Source organism: Pseudocercospora fijiensis (genome assembly GCF_000340215.1).
Source record: "Pseudocercospora fijiensis CIRAD86 unplaced genomic scaffold MYCFIscaffold_5, whole genome shotgun sequence".
NCBI lineage: Eukaryota > Fungi > Ascomycota > Dothideomycetes > Mycosphaerellales > Mycosphaerellaceae > Pseudocercospora > Pseudocercospora fijiensis.
Window position 1 is genome coordinate 3,376,628 of NW_006921536.1, and position 23,978 is coordinate 3,400,605.

Consider the following 23,978-nt stretch of genomic DNA (forward strand, 5'->3'; position numbering starts at 1 on the left):
ACCGAATTTCACGCCAAGACACATGGCTTCAAAGAATACCACGCCTGTCCGGCTACACTTCATGCGGCGACAGTCATGGCCAATCTGCACAGGACCTTGGCGACCGACGTCTTTCTGCAAGCCCACTCACCCTCACATGCCGGGCTGAGCATCCCAGCTTGGCTCCTCCGGCATGTTCACTTCACTGCCTATTGAAGACCTGGTCTTATTGAGCCTCATCCTGATTGAGGCCGCTATAGTCGTATTCATACTATTGAGCTTCCGCGGCACTCTTGGAGGTGCCATCAGAAAACTTCGACGAGCCTCCTTCTTCAGTTGCATTCTTGCATTCGTCGTTCTTGCTGTCATTGCCCTCCTACACATTCGACACGAATCCCTTGGGCTTGACGACGAGCCACCACCCGTCGAACTCGGCAGCGTCCATTCGAACCCCGAAGCACAGAACGAAGGAACTCGTCTCACAGATATAGCCGGTATCCTCGCCAACGTGGGACTCTAGCACTCACAAACAACCTCCAGCGCAGAACATGAAGTCTATCGTCTGGCAGACGCCGGATCCCAGCAAGTCGGCGGCTACAGAATCGACAGCCATCGTTTTTGCGACCTTCTCTCTACTCATTGCAATCATCATCTGCCCCTCGCTCTCATGGCACGCCAGCAATCGCAACGTCGGTGCAACGGTTCTCGTCGCGGCCACCATTTACGCCAATTTCCAGAACTTTCTCAACGCCGTCATCTGGTCAAACGACAACGTTGAGGTGTGGTACAGCGGCGTTGGCCTCTGCGACCTTGAGATCAGAATTCAGATCATGCTCCAAAGCCTATACCTTGCAGCCATCAGCTGCATCCTCCGCGCACTTGCGAGAGCTTTGGACACAGATCGAGCGACCTGGAGTCAGACCAAAGCCCAGCGTCGACGTTCCTACGCTATCGACTTGGTCTGCTGTCTTGGCATCCCTTCCATTCAGATGATCACGTTGTACATTGTACAGCCATTTCGGTACTGGATTTATGGAATCTCTGGCTGCGTGGTACCAGGTGATCTGAGCTGGCTGAGAGTAGTGCTCATGCTTCTCCCTCCACTCCTTTGGACTTTGTTTTGTGTTTACCTGAGCAGTAAGTCTCTCAATTTACCTTCTTTCCTGACCCCAGACTGACTCGAGAGCAGTCCTCATCCTGGTCCGTCTGCTCCGGTACCGAATGAACTTCAACTCCGTCCTGCGCAATGCGCAAACCACCAAATCGCGCTTCTTTCGCCTCTACGCCCTCTGCATACTCAGCATTCTCGGTAATTTGCCAATTCAAATCTGGCTCCTTGTTCTCAACATCGGCGCCGGTGTCACATCTTACAGCTGGGACGATGTGCACAACCCAACCTTATGGGATTGGAACACAGCCGTCAAGATGCCCGCCAACGGCACGATCATCTTTGATCGCTACATCTGGATGGCTGGTGGTATCCTCATCTTCCTCCTTTTTGGCTTTGGTCGAGATGCTGTCAAGATGTATCGTGATGGACTTCTTGCTATTGGTCTTGGTCGCATCTTCCCTTCCCTACACCCTGATCGCAAAAGCTCGATCGTCGCAAGCGTGACAAGCATGGGCAGCAAGGCCAAAATGCTGTTTAGCAATCGAAGCAGTGCATCCACGTCACCAACTTTCAACAAGGGCTCAGTCTTGTCTACAAGCACGACGGACTCAGAATACAGTCCGAGAAAAGCTACTTTCCTGGAGACCATTCGTGAAGGCCACAGAGAGTCTCGGCAAACCACACTACCGATGAACCAGCAGAGTACTAACGACAGCAAGGGCTGGAAGTACCTGCCATCATACTTTCGCAAGCCATCGCCCTCCAAGCAGCCTTCGGCCAGTGATGATCACTTTATTCTCACACAAGTCTCGGGAAATCGCGAAGCAAGAATCCAGTCGAACGTCACGGCAGAACCAGAGTCCCCGACGATGACTTCTCACATTCGCTCATTCAGTCGTGGCGAAGCAGACGTCTTGGTGAGAAAGGAGATCAGACAGGCAAGCGAGACGGAGACTACCTTGCCGATGAAGGTGTATCATGGTGTTTGATTCAGAGGGGACACAAAAGAGTGCCGGTCAGGAGCGAGAATAGGAGAGCACAGAATAATTGGGCATATTAGCGATGGCGCATACCTAATGAGCATGGAATACGAGATTCCGAGCATACATACTTGATCACCTCAATGTGAGGTCGAATTTACCTTCTATCCGTCCGACCTCGGACTCCACCTCACTACTCCACAATGATCCAGCCCCCCGCACCTCCACCTTCCCCAAGCAGTCGCCGACGGCCAAGACATCAGCTTCGGCCACACAGTACCCATGACAGCCGTCCCAAAATCAACACAATTCACCATCCAACATCCTCACAATACTGTCACTAACCAAAAAAAAAAACAGCAAAGATGCCTCTAACCTCAGACCTCAACCTCGACCACAAAAAATTCGACCCCTCCCAAATCTCAGACCAAACCAAAAAGTACAACGACCAATTAATCGAAGTCCAAAAGAAAGGCCCAAAATGGTACGAAGTATGTATAATTCCCACCCACACCCCATCTCTTCAACCCCCCATCCTAATTAACCCCCCCCCCCCCCCCCCCCCCCCCCCCCCCCCAGGTCGGAGCAGAAACCCACCGTCGCATGCGCTGGGAAGGAAAAACCCCCTTCCCAGCCCCCCAAGTGCTCTCGGACGGCATAAACAGCACCGCGCCCTCGCGAGACCCAGACCGTTCCATCCCCATCCGCATCTTCCAAGCCCCGAAATCGCCAGCTTCAGGGATTTTCTACCATATCCATGGCGGCGGCTGGGTTTTGCAATCCGAACACTATCAGGATCTGATGTTGAAACGTTATAGCGAGGAGGCGAATTTGACGATTGTGAGTGTCGGGTATAGATTGGCGCCGGAATGTCCGTTTCCGAAGGGGAATGAGGATTGTGTTGATGTGGGGGAGTGGTTGGTTGATCGGGGGGAGGAGGAGTTTGGGGCACCGTTGAAGTTTATGGTGAGTGACTTGGACTTGACTGATCATAGGGAGATTGAGTGGCTGAGGCGCTTTTTTAGGGTGGGGATTCGGCTGGAGGACATCTTTCGGTTGTGACTTGCTTCTCGTTGTTGGAAACGAGACCGAACTTCGCATTCAAAGGTTTGGTGTTGAACTTTGGAGCGTATGAGTTGAGTACCTTCTTGCCGGCTTGTCATGCGTTTGATATGGAGTTGGTTTTGACGAAGGATATTATGGATAAATTCATGAGTCTTCCCTTTCCCCGTTTGCGGAGTTGGCGGTTTGGCTGATTGTGGTTAGATACATCGAAGCGTATCTGCCGAATACTACGGAAAAGGATAGGAGGGACCCCAAGATTAGTCCTTTCTGGAAGGATCTGATGGGTTTAAAGGTCGGTTTTATCCATTAGAGGGGCGAACGGAGAACTAATGGACTGATCTGACTTAGCTGCCACCGGCACTGTTCACCTGTGGCACATTAGATCCGTTACTGGATGACTCGCTACTTATGTCTGCAAAATGGGCGGCAAGTGGAGCGGATTCAATACTGAAGATGTAAGTGCTGTTGTCATAACCATCACATTTGGAAATAATGCTTACGATCCAGATATCCGGGAGCGCCACATGGCTTTTCGTTCTTCCCAGTCGGAGGGACGGAGCAGACAGATATCTGCCTGAAGGATATCGGCATGTTCATGAACGAAAGACTGTAGGTCCGAGCGTGTGGATCAGCCTACTCATCATCGCTATCGCTTCCATAATCGACCAGAGGTCCAGCTGGCTTATCTGGCGCTTTCCTGTCTCCTGTGCCATGTGAAATGCCTGCCTTCAGGCCCTGAAGTGCAGCCAGTGTGTTACAGCCGAGAATGCCGCCAGTCGAAGGCTGACCGTTGCCTTTGATCTGCAGAGGTTCATCATTGTCACTGTTCGGTTCTGTGTCTCCCGACACCTGCTGTGCTTCCTCGAGCAGCATTCGTTCTTGCGCGCCTTCAAGCTGTCCTTGTTGCGCGCCAGCCTCGATTCTCGCCTTCTCTGATGCGTACCAGACGTGATCTGGAGCATCATATCCTTTTAGGCCAAAGCTTCCGTCAATCTTTCGTCGCTTCCTCTCCTCTTCTGGATCTGCACCTTCCCATTTTCTACCCTCCAATTCCGCCACATAGCTCGCCGGCAGAGCTCTCCTGATGGCTTCCGCGGCTTGCTCCTCGATCTTCCTCACTTCTCTCTTCTGCGCCACCGGGTTCGGATCCACAGTCGCCCACCTCACGTTCAGCGTCTCGTCATGGTCCAGGCTCTGGTGCGCCATGGCCTCTTTCGCGAACTCACTGTTGGCCAGGTGCACGTATGTGACAAAAGCCACACCTCGGCTGGGTAGCACTCGTATCCGCTCGATTTGTCCCCATTCCTGGAAATGTCTGGCAACAACTTCTTCGATGTCATCCGTCACATGAATCCTTCCCACGTAGAGCGTCCTGTTCACGCGCATAAAAGATCCCACCCCACCCATATCGTCTCTGTAATCGCTAAATTTGTCGCGCCCGAAGCAGTCCACATTGGAAGGAAAAATGTCGCCGAGTCCTCCTTCCTTGCCTATCCTGCTGTTTGGCAATCGGTGTAGATATTCGCAGTCCTGACCCTTTGGACAGAGACCTCGCGCAAAGAAGAGGCAGAAATAGCTTCCAGGCACTTTGTCGGCTTTGGTGTAGCCACTGTCCAGTGCGACATTGCAACGGCCCTTGGCTTGGTGTTTCGAGGAGAAGGCATCTTCGCGGTCGCCGCCAGACCATTTGTTATACCATATATTGAAGATGGTGCCGGTCTGCGGCGGGGGCTCAGTCTTGAAGGTGGAGGGATCTTGCTGCGGTCGTGCTGGTCGTCGCTTGCGCTTGATGATCTTGGTCTTTTTCACTTTTTGCACGGCGCCGTCGCCGTTCGTCTTGGTGAGCGCAGTCTCAGTCGCGGGCTGAGTGGTGTCTTCGAATGCCGCAGCGGGCGCCGCGACATCGATATCGGCCATATTGCTGTGTGGAGAAAGAGTCTGCCAGAAATGTTGATCGCAGAGTCGGCGAGTCGCAACCTTTCGGAAGCAAGATGGATGACTAATCGCTGTCAGGCATGCATGCATTCGTGCCTGATGCCTGAACTTCGGAACGCCATGTCGACAACATGCGCTCACTCTTCAGCCTTGCCACTACATATATAACTTTCTTCTTTCCTGTCTCGAAGCGAGCATTCTCATATGCGTCTTGGGTAATCAGCATGTGAACCTCTTGAAGTACGATTTTGCTACGCGAGCCTCGATGACAGTCCATCAAACTCACTACCCAGCTCTCAGCGACAACGAATACATCGTTTAGTGCCCACGACGGCACGTTTCCGACCTTATGAGCAAGCAATCATATGCACTACATCTTCAAACACGGCAGCGTCGTCGCTCGATACTATCACTCGGGATGCTGCCATGTCCTTGCGAAACATCCCGAGTACCTCATATCAATCATCGTCTTCGAAGGTGTTAAATCCTCTGAGAAAGTCATCATGTCCGAAAATATGAGTTATGTGCCCATTGAAGAACTGAGCCAGAGCACGTTGTGTGATGACTGTTCGACTCTATTCGACATGGCCTGGACGATGGAACTGCCGAATCTGCTAGAGCGAAGAGCACGTGTCCTCAAAGTATCAGCTTCGAGCTGCTGGATGTGTAAAGAACTGTATGACTGGCTCCCAGGCACAGACAAGGACGATGAGAAAATGCTTGGACTCTGGACACGCTTCTTTCATTCAGAGTGGGACGGCTTCTACCAGCACAAAGATTTAGTGTACCTACATGCACAGTTGTTCCCGCTGCGAGCTCATCCTGGTTCATATCTCCTACAATTCAAAATCTCAACTAAATCTGACAGGCCAATGCCGCCCGAATTTCCGAACTCGAAGACCTTCCTTTTTATTGGCATCGATGGTCGGTGAACATTCTTCTCCGCATTGTCTTCTACTGATTCGTCACAGATGCCAGAGACTACGTCTCGACAAACACACTTAGCCGCGGAACAGGATCTCGCGGCAGTCTTAACCAGGCTAAGCGCTGGCTTGAGACATGCTTAGAGCATGATCATCTCTGTCGAAAATATGATGAAATTATACGAGCGACTGCCGAGGAGAACGCCTTTGTTCGGCCAAAGAGGCTCATTGAGATCCTCCCTGAAGGCATTCGGCTTCATGAGACTGCCAACAGACGATATACGTACTTTGCTCTCACACATCGATGGCCGGCAAGCCCCGACAAGATCAAGGATATGCTCTTGCTGACCTCGTCGAACCTTGAACAACTTCGCGTCAGCATACCGCTACCCGGAGAGTCTGGAATTTCACAGGTTTTCGCTGACGCCATCGCGGTGTGCCGACATCTTCAAGTGTCATACATCTGGATTGATTCGCTCTGCATCGTCCAAGATGGCGACGACCTCGCGGACTGGAAAGAGCAAGCCATGCAAATGGCCTATATCTACAAGCATGCAGTCTGTACAATCGCTGCTGCATCAGTTGACGATGCCGACGTGTCTGTCTCTGCGGGCATGTTCCGGGCGCACGACCCGGCTGCTCTACATTCAACCATTGCCCACTGTAGCTTTGACAAACGTAGTCGGGTGATTGCCGCATATGGAGACGATCACAAGAAGCTTGCAAAGCCAGGAACATATCTGTTCCTTCCGGAAGACTCTTGGCACTCCTCGCTCACGACAGCACCGATCATGCGGCGAGGCTGGGTAGCGCAGGAGCGTTTCTTGTCGAAAAGAATTTTGACGTTTGCTAGGGACCAGATTTGGTTCGAATGCTACGAGAAAATGTGCAGAGAAGCATGGCCAAATGGGGATCCAACTTTCTCCATTGGCCGACCTCCACGAAACCGCTGCATTATCCAAGATCTTACCCTGATCAAATCTGGTGCTCTGAAGGACAGATCACTGACTCCCAGGCTGCAATTCATGACGAAAAACATGGACGTGGCTCTCAATCTTATGTCAACATGGATCACGATGACGTTCGCCTTCGCTGCGTTAGAGTACACCAAGTCTGCGGATAAGCTCATCGCAGTGTCTGGCCTAGCAAAGCATTTGATGCCGTTTCTTAAGACTACTCCGGCTAGTTACAAAGCAGGACACTGGAGGGAAAGTCTGCCATACAGCTTATTGTGGTATACCCTGATGGTAGGACGACCGACACATGTGAATGGTAACATTCTGCGCATACGGCCAGAGTACCCTGATTCTCCCTACCAAGCGCCTTCATGGTCCTGGGCATCGGTCAACTGGGTCATTCGGATGAGCGGTCAATACCAATACGAGGAACACGAGACACTCGTCGAAGTCGCGTCAATCGATGTTGAAGCTGTCGATGACCCATTCGGAAGTGTCCGACCTGGATCTTCAATTACGCTGCGAGGCCGTCTGATTAAAACCAAGCTGGAATGGAAAAGAGCCGAAACCAATTTCAGACCACGGCCAAAATTCTGGCCACAACTTCAATGCGAATACGGCACGCTCAATATCGACAATGGTGATGGTGTCTGTCCTGACGAGCGGTACGTCGAAGGCTATACTGAACCAGTGAGAAATGATCTGGTCTTGTTGCCAATTATTCGACTTACGGGTGAAACCAAATGGACCCAAATGCTAATCTTAGAACCGACGTCGAATAAAGACCAATATGGAAACCCACTCTATCGTCGCTTTGGCGCTGTCGGTTTAGGTTGGACGAGGTTCAAATCGTCCTTGTTGTCCATGTTCAGACGAAACAAGACAAAAGATCTCGTCAAAATTATTTGAGACCGTCTTGGTGAGCCGTTGCTGCCATGCACGAATGGCATTATACCAAATTCAACCCTTGCTCGTTCTCGTTTTTGCGACTTCACATGCGGACTGTTCAATCTCGGCATATGCTGCAGCAAGGGCCTGGACTCTCATACTCATCTACATTGCCGGCAGCATACCACGGCTGGGAAGTTTGCAAACAAACAACGCCGTCCAGCTCAGCGCCACGAATTATACCGATTGCAATCCGCATTGTTATACTGCTATGGAGATTGCGGTAGGAACGTCATTCGAGCACAAGTACCTTATGAGAGAGGCGAACTGGGATTTCACATGGGACACTGGTTCGAATAGGGTGTATAATGCCCCTTCAAACTGTGCTGGTGCGGCCACGATAGATGATCGGGCCTTCGATTATGCAGTGAATACAAGCACGACTTCTACGACAACCATAACCACATATACCCGTAACCAGAATGATTTATACCCATGGTGGCCCTCTGTACCGCCGCCTTGTAGCCCGCGTGGCTATCTAAGAAGGGCAATTTCGATCACAAGCACCTTTGATCAACCTGAAGCTCAAACTCATGCGCCTCGATGTACTTCTCACAATGCAAATGTGGTGCCATCTGAAGTCGGTGAGCATTTTGTCATGGCTGGCTCAAGCAGATTGACACGTATAGCAAGGCCTCGAGGCGATGTCAGTAACACGGAAACAACTCAAAGCTGAGACGGCGGCCTCAAATGTACGAGCAACGGTGAGCAGTCATATGCTCGCCCAATCTCCGATTCTTCGCTCACGCATGCGTAGTCAAAGACGGCTGCACTGCCAACAGCATTTCCAACTCCAGTTGATGCATCCTGTTGTGTGCTCATCGATCATGATGTAAGCACGAGAAAGTGAAACATGTTCAGGTGAATGTCTCTCAGTGCAAGGCTGAAACACGCGTAAACGCCCGTGCGCTTCACCCAGCCGACTATTCTCAAATGGAGACATACTTAAATGACTTTCGTTGCCGACAACGTACTCCGACTCGAGCCTTTGCATTTGACAACAGCCTAGAGATCAACAAGCGCAGCATTACCAGACCGACCATTGGTCTCTGACTGCCTCGTTATGCCGCCGCCGCCACCACCAAAAGATGACTACTACAAGATCCTCGAGGTCGAACAGTCTGCAACAGCCGAAGTGATCACGAAGTCATACAGGAGCCTTGCCATGAAGCTACATCCGGATCGAAATAGCGAGTGCGATGCCACTGCGTGCTTTCAGAAACTGGGGCAGGCATTCGAAACACTGATTGATCCTGTTAAGCGGCGAGCATACGATCGAGTCTATCACACTAGTAGGCAGAACCGCGTCTCTACTTCAGCTGCCCAGCATAGAACGCGTCACGATGCAGCGCCCCAACCAGAGCAACCTCCAAAGCCGTCACCTGAAGCAATTCAAATCGAAGCTCTTCGCAAGGCAAAGATTCAACGCGCAGCGGAGTGGAACAGCAGAAAGAGTGAATTCGAGTCATCGATAGCTGCAATCAAAGAATCAATCCAAGCTCTAGAGCAGCAGATCTTCGATTTCAATAGTATCTCGGCCGCGGCAGAAGCCCAACAGAAGGACTGGACATCATGGATCACATTCCACTTATCTCAAATCGTTCTCCAAGAGCATAGTTGTTGATTGTTGATTGGATTAATCACATAATCACTCACAATCACAGTGATTGTGGTTATGATTCCCGGCAAAATGATTGTGATTATAATTACGCAATCACTTCCTCCGACGAGGATGTGTCTTTCTAGGCTATATTAGCCTTCTAAACAAGGCGATAAGCTCGCTGTATATTGGCATCCTTAATATATAAGTTCTTCTAGGTATAAAGTATATTTATTGCCTACCTAGGTAGAAATAGTACGTCGCTCCTTCGCTAAAGTAGGTCTAAATTATGCTTACTTAGCCTTAGGCAGGCTGCTTGCCCTAGCTTACCCTAATCTTGTGATTATGATTATGATTATATAATTAATCACTCACAATCAGTTGTAATTGTGATATTTAGTATGTGATTGTGATTAATCAACAATCAACAACTATGTCCAAGAGTCGAGGGAAGAAGTCAAGCTTCGGGAAGAGAGGACAATACAGGAAAGGGAGTCCGAGCGGAGCTTGAAGGAGAGGCGACTACGAGACTTGAGAGATGCCTTGCAGAGAAAAGAGAATGCGTTCGCAATTGCGAGATTGAAAGTTAACAAGGCTGATGATGGAGATAATTGGGTGATTAGAAGTCTGCTAATGAGAATGGAAGGCAAGAATAACTGAGAAGCATAGGAAAGGGGGTGTGTAGAACAATTGCTCGTATGCCAGGAAGCTGAGAGTCTTATATAAAGCAGCCGCAATATCAGCGCTATCGAAAGGCTGTGGCGCCAACCAGCGCTTACGCGAGGACAATAGACGGCGCAAGCGTTGCAGGAATTGCAGAATTGGGCATGTCTATACTATTGGCCAGAGAAGAACTAATATGTCGAAGCCACTGCTCTCCAAAATGCAAGTCTGCGAAAGCACATTTTTCAAACCCAGACATAAAATTTTTGAAGAAGACGTAGGGGGCCGCTCAGCAGTTCGGCACGTAGTCGCTGCATAAAATTGTAAGAGAAAATTTGATCGATAGTCCATCCACCTCCCATGCATGACCTTCGACGGCATGAGCCCAACGGACCATTTCCATCCGAGAGAGATGCGACATGCTCGCCATTGTAAGCCTGATTCAAGAGCGTCTTCTCGAGAATCTTGAGATTGGTGGGTCGAAGGTGCGGCGTTTGGCGAGAGTTAGTTCCATTTGACGTTGGAAGAGGCGTTTGGGTAGGGTGAGGCAGCATGGAAGGGTTATTGGTTGGGCTATCGTCTCGAGAGGAGATATACGAAGCAGTTGCATCCTCATGTGTCCAGTCTTGCGAGAGGTTTAAGTAATTGATTGATTCGGCAAACCGCCACAAATGTGCATCGCTGCGTGAGCAACTTGAAGATAATACAACGAGAGCGCGCCACGCTCCCCCATAACTTATCGCCGACCAACCAGTTCCAAGACTGGGAAATTTTGATTCATTGCAGAACAGCAAAAATTGTGGCTGCCTCCGGGCATAAGTTCCGCACTGGAAAGGAATCAGCATTCAACATTAAATTCTTCGAGAGGGTATCAATCTTTCGTTTCATCCTTCCTCCTCTCCTTCTCTGATATCTCCTATATATTCTTCGCCAACATCCATCGCATCGCCATCGTCCTCTTTCTCCTCATCTCTATCATCCGTGCCTGCCTTTGAAGTCTTGCTTTTTTCGTTCTCCTCCGTGGTAGGGAAGTGCAAGTGCTTCCAGTCTTCGATTTCTTCGATCACGCTCCTCAGCCTATCTCTCACACTCTCCACTGCGTAGCTGCCAAGTAGCAGTCGCAAGGGAGGATATCGACAATGGCCTAGTTGCCATACGAGCTCCGCCGATTTCACTGCGCTCGTGGGTTGGCGATCTGAAAGCCACCGCACGATTCGTCTTGCATGGCCAGCGGGCGAAGTAGGTGTGTTGTAGGGCTCCGATGGCCTCTTTACCAGGAAGTGGCCATACTTCTTGATCCTCACACCTTCACCATTCAAGTAGTCATGCGGCGCCCTGTCGTCCAAGCCGGTCGGCTCATCAATGCGCATATGTCCAGGCTCGACCAGCGAAGCCTTGATACCAAACGCATCGATTTCATACAACATGCTCTCGATCAGAGCCTCGGTCGCATATTTCGTCGCGCAGTACGGCCCTAGGCCGGGTACTCCAAGGGCGCCAGAGGTCGAGGAATATATGATATAGCGTCCGGCGTTCTCGCCCTCTTTGCGCTTCGCCGACTGCTCGCGGAAATGCGGGAGCGAGAGCTGGATTATGTTTAAAGTGCCCATGAAATTGGTCTCGAACTGAGAGCGCAAATCGCAGTCGTCCTGGTCCTCGCAGGCGCCAATTACTCCATAGCCAGTACAGCTAGTCAAAGTCAACATTCAACTCTTCGCACCAAGCTCTGGTGCAGCCGCGCAAGCTTACTTCACAATGATATCGATCTTGCCCCATTTTTCAATGCTCTTTTTGATTACCCAGTCTACAGTATCTCTCACTCTTACATCGCACAGCAGGCCTTGACACCTCTCATGCCAGCCCTGCATCTGGTGCATCGTGTTCTCCAGCGTCCTACCGACGGCAGTGACATTGTCACCATGGCTCAGCGCAGACTTGACCAGACTTCGCCCAGCATGGCCCGTCGCGCCAAATATAAGCCATGACTTTTGCGAGTACGGGTGTGCTTCGCCCGGCGGATCGGTGGTGGACGGCAGATGCAGCTTCGGGTTGTTTGCGAGGACTGTGCGATAAGACGATGGTGAGCTACTGCTCGTCGGAGGCATGGATGCATTGGTGGTGAAGTGGGATGAGGAGTGGTGTGACAGCGGGGACTTACGGATAGCTGGATCACTGCCAGCTGACTCTTGCGATTGCTCGCGCTGTTGCATCATGTAAGGCATCGAGCCTGAGGAGGAGTCTGGTTACGCCGCGAGCTAACTTAACGTTACTACTGGCGCCGCTCCCGGAAACTTGAAAGGCAGTGGCACCATCGTTGTCGTTCGTCTCACCCGGCCCGCTCTTGATCGGAGGCAACACGCTGTAGAATACCGACACACCCTGGTCACCAAATCAAAGCTTAACCTTTTTTTTTTTTTTTTGCCTTCCTTCTGGTCGATCACATGAAATCTCAGACTTCTACACTGCATGAATGGAACGGTAAGAGGCGGCGCGCGAGACCCCGGCGGAGGAATCAATGTTGTAGGTGCCACTGGACCAAACAAGCAGTTTGTTTCTCAGAGCATTTGCAGTCTGGCCATTCCTCCCATCAAGACTCAGAAAGGTCGGGAGCCAATGCAGGGCAACTCAACGTCAGAACAGGCACCCTGTTGCCTTATAGCTGCACCAGAAATCCGAGACGAAAGAGCAATGTGCGTGTGAAGCCAGCATTTGTGCTTTTCTCACATCAAGCACATAGCACTTCGCAGGTTGCTGGAATACATGTGCACACCATGGACCTTGCAGAAGACTTGGGTAAAGGCGGCCGTTCACGCGCAGGCCTCATTCCGCGGAGATGATGCAGCGAGAGGCGTTGGCAGCTGCAAGATCTGCATGGCTATGCCACAGCACTTGGCTTGGCAAGGCTGCACCTACTCATGACTGGGGGGAGCTACGCTCGTGTGCTGTTGCGCGTCGGTCGATTTCTTGGCGCTCTGCAATTGGTCCAAATTAAAACTCGGGTATACCAGAGGCGTAACTTCTGCGCAACCACACCTCTTGTGCGGCGTTCTACAACAGTGTGCATCTCTCGAGTCTTCGCGTAACCAGCCGCCAAGCCTACGGGGCACCAGCTAGCACATGCCCTACGGAGCGAAAGACCGAGTATAGCGGTAGAGGGGGGTCTATAGGGATCTCCCTCGTAAATAGAAGGGGAAACAATAGTACTACGCATATACGACTTTAAAGGCAAGATAATCGTACTATATATATACGACTTTAAGGATAAAGTAATACTTATTAACTTATAGATAACTTTACGTATCTTATATATAAATAGATAGGCTAACGTATAGTAAACGAACCTAAGAAATAACGTATAGGTTTAGTATTCTTCCTACTTTTTTATATCTTTACGATTCTACCTTATAACTCTACTACTTTCGATTCTACTATCTTTCGACAATTAGATATACTACTCGAAATATAGCAACTCTTATACTAGAAGATAATAGCTAACGTCTACTAAAGGGTAGTTTAGATAGGAAGTAGCTTCTAGCGGATAAGCCTGATTTCTAACTAGTACCGCCTAGTATATAGAACTATAGTACTTATAATACTATAAAAGAGAATACTAGGTTCTTTACTAGTATATACGATAAGAATAGAAAGCTAATTCTATATAAAACCTATAGTAAGTACTAGAAGGGCGCTAGACCTAGCGGTGCTTACGAATATACTAGTCGACTATAAACTATAACTCGAGTAGATAATACTAGCGAAGGATATAGCTATAGAGGTATAGATACTAATAAAGATCGCGATATAGCTCTTACTCGCTAAAGGAGTAAGTATATTATATATAGACCGCGCTTAGTGTCGTACTACTAGTAGTACTAAAGCGCTACCTCGTCGAGAAGTATTAGCCCTACCTATACCTAGACGTAGGCCGACTCGTCTACTATAGAGATAAGTAGATACTACTATAAATCGAGTATAGAAATTAAGGTAGTTCTAGTAGAAAAACTAAGATACTAACTCTTTAGATAACGACGAAGGTACTACCCTAGCGCTACCTTACTTTAACTACGATAACTACTAGTATAATCGCGTAAATAAGTAGAAGCGTACTTAGGGTAATAAGATTTATATCTAGAATAATAGTAGTACTATAGACGCTAAATGTAGCTATAAAAGAAAGTAGTATTATAAGGGAAGCTATTACTATATCTATACTAACTTTAACTAGAATAATTAATAGTACGAGAAGGAGTATATTCGTTGCCGTAATATACTTAGTCTAATAACTACGCTACCTAATATAGCTCCTAGTACTAGTACTATTAGCTCCGCTCCTACCTAGTAATCTTCTAATAATCTCGATTACCTACCTAACTATAAAGAGTATCTTATCGAGTATATCGATTATCTAAACGAGGGCTAAGCTCTATAAGATTACGATAATACTTTAATACTAAGCTCTAAGTAGGCGATTAACGTAATATCTAAGTAGCTCGATATATATAAAATATAGAACGAGAAGCGCTTTAATATAGGCTATAACTCGGCTAGCGTCTATAAGTAGTATAAAGAGAGTCGAGATCTAGTAAGGAAACGTAGCGATAGCCCTATACCTATATCTATAGAGAATAATATAGATCCTAGACCTAGCTCTAAGTACTATAACCTACTAGAGCTAACTCCTACTAATAAGCTTCCTATAGCCTATACCTACTATATAATAGAAGTCTACTAAGTTCGCGAGACCTAATATAAGCTATAAAGCTATATTACGTACTTTCCTTAGGGTAGTACGAGTTCTCCTAGTAGATTCCCCTCTTTCTAAGCGACGTTAATATCTATATTCTAAAGCGGACTAATACCGATAGTAGTACGATACGTTAATTTAAGAAGGAGTTCCGAGTATATAAGAAGGAAGTTACTAAATAGTATAGGCACCCTACTACGCGATATGTAGCCTAAAAGAATATATCTCTAAACCTTACTATACTTAATATCCTACCTAACGATAGTAGTATTCTTAATTACTTACCGACGTATATCTATTAGAAGGGCGGGATGTAAGAAGGGTATGTTAGTAGGTAGATAGGGTGGTAGTAGGTATAAGTAGTATTCGATAAGGATCTAGGAGGAGAGGGAGGAAGGTAGGAGAGTTCGCCTAACGCTAAGCGCTAAGCCCTGCCTAAGGCACTAAGACCCTAGCTTCACTCGGCCTAATTACATACCAATTACGTATAGCCTCTTTAGCTCTAATATACGCTTCCCTTCTAAAGGCCGCGCCCTCGTAGCCTATCTATATTCTACGACCTCTATTGCCGCTAACTTAGTAAGTCTAATAAGCTGCTTAGCCTACGCTAAATTGAACACTCAACTACCTAATTATATAACTATATCAAACCTCACCTCTAAACAACACAATGTATAACTCCAACTACGCTATCTCTATATACAATAAACTATAAAGTAATATATATCTATAAGAATTGAGGGCCTTCGACTAATTACAATACGAGCGCGTCTTCTCTGCTATAATAGGTAGACGTACGAGGTATTACAGCACTGCCTCCGTTCTAAGTGATGTCGTATCGAGTTCTTTGCGTCTACTCTTAAAAGACCTAGCAATGTCCGCTTTCGAGGGTTTGTCCGTTTCCGAGGGTTATTGTTCTTATTGTTCGTAGTTTCGCTAGCCCTAATTGGCTAGGTTTAGTAGCCTTCAAGTGTTAATCTTATCTTATCTTTTCAAAAAACACAGCTCGTCTAGTTTCTATAAGTAAAGGCTATTATAAGTACAGTAGTAGAGGTTCGCCTCGCTTAAAGGGTTAGATAGATCGAGGAGTAACCTATTGTCCGTAAGATCGACCCTAGCTAGCTTAGCTCTATAGTTTTGCCCTTAGTTAGTCTATTAGTCGCTCAATCTTTTAACTTAGTCAAAGTTTTAACTTAGCCTTAAAGTTTTTAATTAAACCTTTAATAGGCTCAAAGCTTTTAATCAAAGTTTTAATTAAAGGTGCCTTAGGCTCGTAGTGCAGGTAAGGTTGTGTCCGTAGGCGTAGCGATAATAGTAAGTAATGTTAACAATAGTAGCGCTAGTCGCCTTAGCGCTAACTTTACCTTCTTTTAATTTCCTTCTTTAACTAATAACAACTCGGTAATACCGTTACTAATATGGCCGCGCCGGCCGCGCCGATCGCCTAGGTCTCGAGGTCCCGATAGAATAAAGAAATAAGAGGGGGACCTATAGGGCGCGTTAGTAAAGAGGTAGAGTCCTTGAAAGAGTATGCGATTAATTGATTAACGCGTCGTAGCGCGCCTAGTGTAGTCTTATTGTCCTTTGTTGCTAATACTTGCTTGTCTCTAATTAGTTAGCTTAATAGCACCCCAGGGGTAGCATTGTTCCTAGGCCTTTTCTAGTAACATTATAGGCCCTTGGCCTTCTTCTTGTTCTTTACGCTAGTCTAATACTTATCTAACAACTCAGTTATGTCTTTAAAAGAGTCTTTAGCTTCCTACGAGTCCCATTTAGGTAAATAGCCTTGCTATCTTAGCAGGTACTCCTTCTTACCTTGCCTAGTGCGATGCTATAGGATACGTTCTATAGACTATAGCTCCTCACTATCCGCTAGTATGTCTTCGTGTTCTATAGGGGCTTCATCCCCTTCGCGTAGGTAGTATAGCTTAAGGAGGGATATATAGAAGGTGTTATAGATAGTATAATAAGGTAGGAGCTATAACTAATAGGCCTATACGGAGGAGCCCTTAACTTCTCGAATGCGGAATAGGCTAATGTATCTTAGTGCGAGCTTAGGCCTTGTTTTGCCGTTAGGTAATAGGTGCTTACGGATGCGGAGGTTCTTAGTGCTTAGTATAACTATATCGCCTTGTTTGAAGGTTATCGGCGTGTAGTGCTTGTCGTAGTAGGTCTTTTAGTACTCTTAAGCCTTTGTCAACTTCTCGGCTATCTTAGTATAGATTTCTCGCATCTTCTAGATACGTTCTATTGCCGCTAGTGTCTCTAGTACTTAACGCGCTTCCCTTTCCTTACGCTCGGCCTCGAGCGAGGTAAATAGATCTTATAGTAACGCGGCGTTTTAACCTATTATAGCTATATATAGTGAAACCTTAGTTGATGAGTGTATACTATTGTTATATACGAATTCTATAGGCTATAGGAGATTGACCCAATCCCTAGGATTCTCGTTAATATAACTGCGTAGGTACTGCTATAGGGTAGCATTCTGCCTCTCTGTTTGACCGTTAGTCTATAGATAGAAGGCTATTAATAGCCGATGCTTTAGTCTTAGCTATAGGTATATTTCGCTCTAATAGTGCGATATAAATGTCGTACCCCTATCGGAGACTATCCCCTTAGGGGTTCCCTAATAGGTATAGAAGATGTTAGTCTATAGCGCCTCTACTATATTAATAGTAGTCCAATCCTTCCGCGCCGGGATATATCGAGCGCCTTTAGTAAATCGATCTACTATAATAAGGATAGCATTATACACATCCTTGCTGCCCCTGCGCTTAGTAGGAGGAAGGCCTATAATAAAGTCTATTATAAGCTTAGCAAATAGCTTCTTTAGAACAGGGAGTAAAGACAACTCGCTAAATAGTAAGTACTTTAGTACTTTGACTCGCTAGTATACTATACAGGTCTGTATATACTCCTTTATATGCCGCTTACTATTTAGCTAGTAGTATATACGCGATAGTAACTCGTGCGACCTCTCTGTACTATAGTAACTAGCGAGCTTACTATTATAGTATCTCTTTAAAAGCTCTTATCTAATCGATTGTTTAGCGGGGACATAGTATCTACCCTTAAACTTTAAGTAACCTTTGTCGTCGATCGACTAATTGTTGTTACTCTTGCCGGATCGAGTCGCCCGCCTACTTATAAGCTTATTAATACGCTCGATAGTAAAGGCGTCCCTCTACTAAGTACGTAATAGCTTATCTATAAACGATTGACTATCCCTGTTTGCAAGGTTATTTAATAGCACCCGTGCTGTCGAACGAGGTACGTATTATATACATCTAATAGTACTAGTAGCCGGATTAACTGCAACCTCTTCTATAGTGCTGTCGCTATAGATAGCAATATCTTCAATCGAGTCGTTATAGCTCGAGCGATCTACGTCCTTTTTAACGTGCACTAGAAGAACGATAACTCCGCTATAGTATTTATTGCCGCCGCGGGGTCCGGAAGTCCGCTTATCCTACGCCTACTTTATAGCAAGGTCTATAGCAATCTTATACTACAGGGTTGGAAACAGAGAATTAATATGTTAGGTTTCGCTATCGTAATTAGGTCGCCTCGATAGGCTATTAGTAGGGTTACTTACGCCTAGCCGATATAATATATTAAAATCGAACCCGGCGAGGTAGACGGCCTATCTAGCCTATCGACCTATAACCCTAGTAACCTTCGTGATTCTACGGAGGTTGTTATAGTCCGTATAGACCTAAATAGGGTACTAAGCACTATCGAGATAATAGCGCTAGTGCTTGAAGGCTTCTACGATTGCTAGGAGCTCTTGCTCGTAGGTCTCGTACCGACGTTCTATATCGATTATCTTCCGTAAAAAGAAGGCAATCGGGTACTAATAGGTATTATTAGCCTGCTATAACATAATAGCTAATATAGCGAACTGTAAAGCGTTAGTTTTAATTCGGATCTGCTTGCTTAGCACGAAATAGTGCAATAAGGGGACATTAGTAAAGCGTTGCTTTAGGCCGTCAAAAGCGGCTTGTACTCTATTAGTCTATTTAAACTCTCTAGTTAGGTTAGCCTTAGTTTTAGTGAGCTTAGTCAGAGGCATTACATACCGTAAATAGCCCTTAATAAACCGACGGTAGAAGTTAGCAAAACCTAGGAATAATTGAAGCTCTTTAATAGACGTAGGAACGGGCTATTTAGTAATTGTTTTAATCCGGTTAGGATTAGCCTTAACACCCTCGGTTGAAATAAGAAAGCTAAGGAATAATACCTCCTTAGCAGCAAAGGTGCATTTAGAAGGCTTGTAATACAAGCTATAGGCCCTTAGGCGATCGAGTACCTTACGGACTGTAGCCTAGTGTTCCGCAATGTTAGGAGAGTGTATATAAACTAGGATGTTATCTAGGTAAACTATATAGAGGTAATCCAATAGGCCTAATAGGGCCCGATTAATGTAGGACTAGAATGTAGCAGGGGCATTAGCTAGCCCAAATGGCATAACTAAGTACTTAAAATAGCTATAGCGAGTACGAAAGGCTGTCTTCTATTTATCGCCCTTACGAATACGGATGCGGTAATAGGCGTCCTTAATATCTAATATAGTATAGTAGTAGGCACTAGAAAGGCGATCGAGGGTCTTATTAATAAGAGGAAGTAGACAACGATCTTTGATAGTAACAGTATTAAGTCTACGGTAATCGACGTATAACCGTAGGCTACTATCCTTCTTTAGAACAAACAGGATTAGTGTACTAGTAGGGCTGTTACTATACCGAATGCGACCGTTAGCTAGATTTTCCTCTAGGTACTTACGCAATATAGCGAGCTCTCGTTTACTAAGGTTATAGAGGGGACTAAAAGGAACCTCTTTGCCCTCTATAATATCAATCTTATAATCTGTCTCCTTAAATATAGGCAATGTCGATGCTAAGTAGTGTTTAAATACATTAATGTAGGTCTCTCGAATAGGCTCTAGTATACGTTCGAGCTAATTAGAGTCTATGCCGTTAGGGGGCACAGGTTCTTCGTTATCCCTACCGAGCAGGTCGGCAGTCGGATTAGCTAGGGTTAGGTTGCTAATAAATAGGACCCTAATATCGTTAGGGTACTCGCTAATATTAATGTGTTTAATGTCCTAGGACGGTGCCGATAGTCGGCCGGTTCTTCGGAGTCTAATTTAGACGAGGAACGATCTCTATAATAGGGTTGCTAATAACAATATCGGATAGGAGGCTGTCTATGTCTACCGTATAGGTAGTAAAGTTCAGTAGGCGTTCATTTCCGAGGTCGTCTTTTAGAACTATAGGAATATAGTAGGCTCTATAGGTCAAGTGCCGAGCGTTATTAAACTAAGCAAGGGTTAGTAGGTCAGTCTTCGGCAGTTGTCGAAGGTCTAATTGCTTAGCTAGGTAATAGCTAATAAGGGCGCTAACTAAATTTCCGGGGTCTAGTATAACCTTTGCCTTATAGTTAGTATCGGGCCTAGATATAAGACAGGTACGTATAATAGCTAGTACAATGTCGATAGTCTTACGCCGTATAAGGCTAACAGTTAGTGCGGCGCTTACTCTTTTTTCGACTAATTAAAAGAGCCGACTAGGGTAGCATTAGCGGCTAAAAGATGTTTCCTATACTCGGCGGAAGCACGGTCAATTCGGGCCTAGTCCTTAGGTTTGTCGCATTAGCCTAGTAGATAGCTAGTGCTGTTACAATTGAAGCACTTCAATCCGGTTAGTAGACTGCCGTAGCTATTGTTGCTATTATTAGCCGAGCGGTTAGTATTATAGGGATACGAGCCCCTTCTACGGCCCCTATCGCGGCCTCCTCTATATAGCCGGCGGCTACGGCCTCTTCTACGGTCGTTGTTACTGTTCCTACTATTAGCGTTATTGTCCTAGTAGGAACCTTAGTTTCCTCCGCGGCTACGGTTGCTACGGTTAGTACTAGTTAGTCGGATCCTTAATTCTAGTCGTTATTAGAGCTAAACAGCCCGTTCGGCTGTTTCTACTTCGACTATGAATTGAATGCGTGTTAGATTGGCTTGTTCGAATATACGGCGACGGTCTAATTCGAGGATAAGCTCCTATCGCAATTTAGGGCGTATCTCGGAAATCTAGATAGAGTCGGTCTTAGCTAGCAAATCATCCTCGAGGGTCTTTAAATAGGCCTTAAATAAGCGAGCCGATTGATTAGTCTTTTGTTTAGCTCGAAGGTATTAGTCCTAAGCGTGTTATTGCCTTAGTATAGGGTTTCTAAGGGTGTCTAGTATAATAGTCTTATAGTCTTGCTACTAAACAGCGGTCTAGTTAGTAAGGGAATCGAAATAGTTATCCTAGGTGCGCTTTAGGTCGCTATTGATATACTACATCGCGTAGACAACTAGTGAATAGTTATCTAGAAGAGCCCTCGGCGCATTTCGTTAGTTAAGCTTACAATCGCGTATGTAATTATTATATTGTTTGCGACTAGAGCCGTTAAATACGGTATAGTCCTTAAGCTTAGCATCCTTCTTTTAGATAGGGACGGGTAGTAAGGAAGGCCCTACTATCGGCTTAGTAGTAGTTGTTAGGGCTTCCTATAGACGGCGAATCTCGAGGAGATTATCCTTTAGCTATTGTTCTTAACGTAAGGCAGTAAGCCTGTTTTAGGTAGCTTCCTAAAGTCTCGCTACCGGTTAGGGACTAAAGGCTAGCTAGCTATATCGACGGTTAACAATATTGTTGAGAATGTCGTCGATAGGTAATTCTAGGTCGTTACCTAGAACTGTAGGTTCTTCTTTAGCAGGTCCTATAGTAGGCTCTTCGGTAGGAGGCACTTTAGTAGGTGCTCTAGTAGGCACTTTAGCAGGCACTGTGCTACTAGCATTGTCGTTGCTAGCGCTGCTAGCGGTAGCACGGTTGTTGTTTCGTAATAAGCCGGCTATTATAATAGGGGGTGACACTAATAATATATTGTTAGCCCCTAAGATACGGACATAGCGGAATTAGTGGGTATTAGTCTAGTGCGATTAACTCAGTGTAATAGGCCGTATAGAAGGCCTTGCTTAATGATTAGTACGGTTGTTTCGATAGAATAGTACGTATAGGTCCCGTTCTTAGGGCGCAATATAGTTAGATTAGTCTTATTCGTAGCTATACCGCTAAAAGCTTGAAATAAGGACTATCTAGCTGCTACCCTTAAAGGGTGGATCGAATACTATATAAGAAGGGTATGTTAGTAGGTAGATAGGGTAGTAGTAGGTATAAGTAGTATTCGATAAGGATCTAGGAGGAGAGGGAGGAAGGTAGGAGAGTTCGCCTAACGCTAAGCGCCAAGCCCTGCCTAAGGCACTAAGACCCTAGCTTTACTCGGCCTAATTACATGCCAATTACGTATAGCCTCTTTAGCTCTAATACGGGAGCTCGACTTCGGCTATATCTAAGGAACTTACTAAGGCTACTAACGCTAGCAATATCTACGTTAGCATTTAAGCGATAGATATATCTTAGATAGGCATTAAAGTATAATTAGGCTAAGTTGCTACTCTTAAGCTTATTTATTATACTATTTCCTATCGGTTTAGCCGATTCGAATATAGCTCGCGAGCGAGAAGTCTCGTCTAACTACGTTATCGATTATCTAATAAACTATACGGAGTTACGGACTATAAGAAGGGTATGCTAGCAGGTAGATAGGGTAGTGGTAGGTACGAGTAGTATTCGATAAGGATCTAGGAGGAGAAGGAGGAAGGTAGGAGAGTTAGCCTAACGCTAAGCGCTAAGCCCTACCTAAGGCACTAAGACCCTAGCTTTACTCGGCCTAATTATATACTAATTACGTATAGTATAAGAAGGGTTATATTAGCAGGTAGATAGGGTAGTAGTGAATTAGTATAGTATTCGATAAGGATCTAGGAGGAGAGGGAGGAAGGCAAGAGAGTTAGCCTAACGCTAAGCGCTAAGCCCTACCTAAGGCATCGAGACCCTAGCTTTACTCGGCCTAGTTACATGCTAATCACGTATAGCCTCTTTAGCCCTAATATACGCTTCCCTTCTAAAGGCCGCGCCCTCGTAGCCGGTCTTGTTCTAATCTCTATCGCTGCTAACTTAGCAGGTCTAATAAGCTACTTAATCCGCGCTAAATTGAATACGCAACCACCGATTATGTAACTATATCAAACCTCACCTTCTAACACAATGTCTAACTCTAACTACGCTATCCTTATATACAATAAAGTGAAGGGACATAAAGCTACAAGAATTGAGGGCCTTCGACTAATTATAATACGAGCGCGTCTTCCCTACTACAATAGGTAGACGTACGAGGTATTATAGCCCTACCTCCGCTCTAAGTAATGTCGTTCCGAGTTCTTTGCGTCTACTCTAAAAGACCTAGCTATATCCGCTCCGAGGGTTTGTCCGCTTCCGAGGGTTATTATTCTTATTATTACAAGGACTATTATTTACTATCGTAGTTTCACTAGCCCTAATTAGTTAGGTTTAGCAGCCTTCAAGTATCAACCAATTATATCTTTTCAAAAAACATAGCTCGTCTAGTTTCTATAGGTAAAGGCTATTATAAGTATAGTAGTAGAGGTTCGCCTCGCTTAAAGGGTTAGATAGATCGAGGAGTAACCTATTGTCCGCAAGATCGACCCCGGCTAGCTTAGCTCTATAGTTTTGCCCTTAGTTAGCTAGTCTATTAGTCGCTTAATCCTTTAAGCGGCTTAAAGTTTTAATTAAAGGTTTGATTAAAGTTTTGATTAAAGGTGCCTTAGGCTCGTAGTATAGGTAAGGTTGTATCCGCGGGCGCAGTAATAATAGTAAGTAATGTCGATAATAGCGGCGCTAGCCGTCTTAGCGCTAACTTTACCTTCTTCTAATTTCCTTCTTTAACTAATAATAACTCGGCAACACCGTTACTAACATAGCCGCGCCGGCCGCGCCGCTATAAGCGCGACGTCGCCCTCGCCGATCGCCTAGGCTTCGAGGCCTCGTTAGAATAAGGGAACAAGAGGGGGACCTATAGGGCGCGTTAGTAAAGAGGTGGAGCCCTTAAAAGAGCATACGATTAATTAATTAACGCGTCGTAGCGCGCCGGGTGTAGTCTTATTGTCCTTTATT

At 46.2% G+C, this 23,978-nt stretch overlaps 6 protein-coding genes across 6 annotated transcripts; 4 read left to right on the plus strand and 2 right to left on the minus strand.

Annotated features, from left to right (window-relative positions):
* Window positions 1-527: 527 nt before the first annotated feature.
* MYCFIDRAFT_137935 (mating-type factor pheromone receptor) lies at window positions 528-2,079 on the plus strand (the record flags this gene model as incomplete). The annotated part of the gene is made up of 2 exons (XM_007929674.1): window positions 528-1,120; window positions 1,164-2,079. 2 exons carry the CDS (start codon window positions 528-530, stop codon window positions 2,077-2,079), a joined length of 1,509 nt encoding a protein of 502 aa, XP_007927865.1.
* Window positions 2,080-2,435: 356 nt separating this feature from the next.
* Window positions 2,436-3,748, plus strand: MYCFIDRAFT_65237 (uncharacterized protein; the record flags this gene model as incomplete). Its single annotated transcript, XM_007928921.1, has 6 exons — window positions 2,436-2,561; window positions 2,650-3,036; window positions 3,096-3,251; window positions 3,311-3,427; window positions 3,484-3,590; window positions 3,643-3,748. 6 exons carry the CDS (start codon window positions 2,436-2,438, stop codon window positions 3,746-3,748), a joined length of 999 nt encoding a protein of 332 aa, XP_007927112.1.
* Window positions 3,749-3,768: 20 nt separating this feature from the next.
* Window positions 3,769-5,052, minus strand: MYCFIDRAFT_43156 (uncharacterized protein; the record flags this gene model as incomplete). Its single annotated transcript, XM_007928822.1, has 1 exon — window positions 3,769-5,052. One exon carries the CDS (start codon window positions 5,050-5,052, stop codon window positions 3,769-3,771), a length of 1,284 nt encoding a protein of 427 aa, XP_007927013.1.
* A 2,948-nt stretch (window positions 5,053-8,000) lies between these two features.
* MYCFIDRAFT_9572 (carbohydrate-binding module family 20 protein) lies at window positions 8,001-8,246 on the plus strand (the record flags this gene model as incomplete). The annotated part of the gene is made up of 1 exon (XM_007928712.1): window positions 8,001-8,246. A coding segment is annotated over one exon (246 nt), but the record flags the coding sequence as incomplete, so codon positions are not given.
* A 744-nt stretch (window positions 8,247-8,990) lies between these two features.
* MYCFIDRAFT_19775 (uncharacterized protein) lies at window positions 8,991-9,193 on the plus strand (the record flags this gene model as incomplete). Its single annotated transcript, XM_007928728.1, has 1 exon — window positions 8,991-9,193. A coding segment is annotated over one exon (203 nt), but the record flags the coding sequence as incomplete, so codon positions are not given.
* A 1,560-nt stretch (window positions 9,194-10,753) lies between these two features.
* MYCFIDRAFT_215608 (uncharacterized protein) lies at window positions 10,754-12,382 on the minus strand (the record flags this gene model as incomplete). The annotated part of the gene is made up of 3 exons (XM_007929417.1): window positions 10,754-11,849; window positions 11,910-12,222; window positions 12,319-12,382. The coding sequence occupies 3 exons, from the start codon at window positions 12,380-12,382 to the stop codon at window positions 11,045-11,047; spliced, it is 1,182 nt and encodes a 393-aa protein (XP_007927608.1). The 3' UTR covers window positions 10,754-11,044.
* Between the last annotated feature and the right edge of the window lie 11,596 nt (window positions 12,383-23,978).